Here is a 2402-nt window from a genome sequence, read left to right on the forward strand (position 1 = left end):
AGAAGAACTGCAGCAGCTTAGAAAATATATATACATGGGACAGTACATGGGAAATGATATGCGCGCATCCACCAATTAATGCACGGCACCTTTTACACAGAGGGTGCATGCGAGTGGTGGGGGAACAATTCAAAGCTCCCCTCGAAGCTCTCAGGCACAAAAACCCTCGGAAAACATTCTCTTCCTTCTCCATGTTGGCTGTGGAATTGACTAGACCAGAAAACGGTGGGTCCAGTCAGTTTCACTCCCGCTGAATCGACAGCTGCAGATCAGAATCGGGCAGCAGGAAGAAGGAGCCCCTTCCCCACACGCACGCGCAAAGGGCGATGGCGGTGCATAAATACTTCTATTACTTGCTCGCTTCAGAACCTGTGTTTCAGCACGTTCATTTCTGACCATCAACCTATTTGCCCTGGAAAGCATTTATGTCGCCTGGCCCCGCGAAACGGTTGTGATGATGCCAGCCTCGGCCCAGGCTGGAGTCGCGCTCCCTTCCTGACATGGTGACAGGGACCCCTCCTCATGGGGTAGGTGAGAATGCAGGGCCCCTAGGACCACCGCGGCCACCTCCTCGTGAGTAGGCAGGAGAAGGCAGGCGAGTGAGGGGCACGGGATGGCCCCTGCCCCACACGCGGGCAGCCTCCAGGCAGCTCTTCTGCAGAGCTGGGGCAGCGGCACCTGCGATGCCGGCACTGCCGGGAATCCCGGTGCCACGTTTCAAGAGCATGCAGCCATGCTGTGTCCACGGCACGGCACTTCCACGGGGAGTCATGCCTCAGTCGATGGGTGCGCGGCGCTGTGGGAGGGGGGAAGACCTCAGGGCAGGGACTCCAAATGCCCGGCTGAGGGGCCAAGGCTTGCGCTGCATCCAAGTGGGGCCCCACCCGCTCCCCTGCCCCCTGCGCGCTTCCCCCGGGTGGCCGAGAGCCACTGCCTGGGCGACGCACGGGGCGGGAGGCACCCGCGTCTGGAGACCCACACCCCATCGGAGGAGTTTGACTAGGGCAGACGAGTCCTGGGGCCGGGGCTGCGGTTGCCACTTCATCCGGCAGGTCTCCATGCTAAGATGCGTTCGTTGCTATCAAGTCACCTCCAATTTGTGGCAACCCCAGGAAGGAAAGCCCCCCCCCCCAAGGGTCCTGCCCGTGGGTTTTCCTGCAAACTCGAGGCAGTGGCTTCCTTGTGTATCCAACCCCTCACACTGGGTCGCTTTTCTCTTCCCCTGCCTACGACCTTTGCCAGCACCATGGTCCTTCACCAGGGAGTTTTGCCCCCTCGGGTTGCGAGGCTAAGATGGCAGCCAACTTGTGTCTTGGCAGATTCCCTGCACCTTCCCGAAGATGCTGGAAGCTCAGAGCAGCAGCCGGCTGGCCCTCCTGGCGGTGCTGCTCGTCCACTCGGTGGCCAGTGTGTGCGGCCATTGCTGGGAGAGCAGCTGGTGCCAGGACCTGGACACGGAGGCGGAGGCCATGGTAAGCACAACCTTCGCCGGCCTCCATTTATTTTTCTTCAGTTATAGTTTCATCCTGCCTTTATCCTTTCAAGAAACTCAAGACACTAGTCCCAGTTCTCCTACTCCCAATCTCATCTGCACAACAGCAGCCCTGCGAGGTAGGTCGGGCGGAGAGTCTGTGACGGGCACAAAGCCAGCCAGACTTCCATGCCTGAGTGGGGACCAGAACCAGAGCACCTGTAGCCCAGCCCCATGCTCTTGACCCATGCTGGATCTCAGCCTCAGGTGGCTCCAGTGGGAAGGGGGGCCACAGAACCAAGGGCCACCCCAGGAAAGCAATGGGCAGTCGGTTCAGAACGGGCCGGGGGAGATTATTCTCTTACAGTCACCCCACACAACTCCCTGCCAAGGGTTCCCCGGTTAAGCTGCCTCCAGAGGGGGCAATGACCCAGCCATGGAGCAGCAGCAGAGGTCTTAATGGCCTTGGGAACTGCATGGGACCTCCATGTTCAGAAGCAGCCTATCTCTAAGCAGCACCGATCCCGGGGGAGGGGTGGCGGAGCGCCAAGGGCCCCTGCCTCGCTGCCGGCTTTGGGCGGCCCACGCCTGGCAGCGGGTCCGCTCTGCTGGCCGCTCGACAGGCGATCCGGCCTCCGCGTGGTCACCCCGCCAAACCCCAGAGGAAGCCAGGCGCACGGACGCCAGCGCGCAAGGCACTCAGCCCCGCGCCCTGCCGAGGCGTCGGGCAGCGCGGCCCAGGGGGCGCGTGCTCTCGCCCAGTCGCCGGCGGGGCCCGGGCGTCCTCCGGGGCGGGGGCGGCAGCGGGCGGGCGGGGGGGGGGCTCCCTGCGGGCGGGCGGGGGCCCTCGCAGCGCGCCACGTCGGGGCCGGCGCCCGAGTGACGCGCGCTGCCTCGCTCTCTCCGCTGCAGGAGTGCCTCCGGGCCTGCC

At 63.4% G+C, this 2402-nt stretch overlaps 1 protein-coding gene across 1 annotated transcript in view; it reads left to right on the plus strand.

Moving 5' to 3' along the window:
* The first annotated feature begins 1340 nt into the window (after positions 1-1340).
* Positions 1341-2402, plus strand: part of POMC (proopiomelanocortin) — a 1648-nt gene continuing 586 nt past the window's right edge. Inside the window, exon 1 of the mRNA XM_044450305.1 lies at positions 1341-1472. Coding sequence (XP_044306240.1) covers positions 1341-1472 — 132 coding nt within the window. The remainder of the gene's footprint in view (positions 1473-2402) is intronic.

Source organism: Varanus komodoensis, unplaced genomic scaffold, assembly GCF_004798865.1.
Source record: "Varanus komodoensis strain SLA01 unplaced genomic scaffold, ASM479886v1 scaffold64, whole genome shotgun sequence".
Classification (NCBI taxonomy): domain Eukaryota; kingdom Metazoa; phylum Chordata; class Lepidosauria; order Squamata; family Varanidae; genus Varanus; species Varanus komodoensis.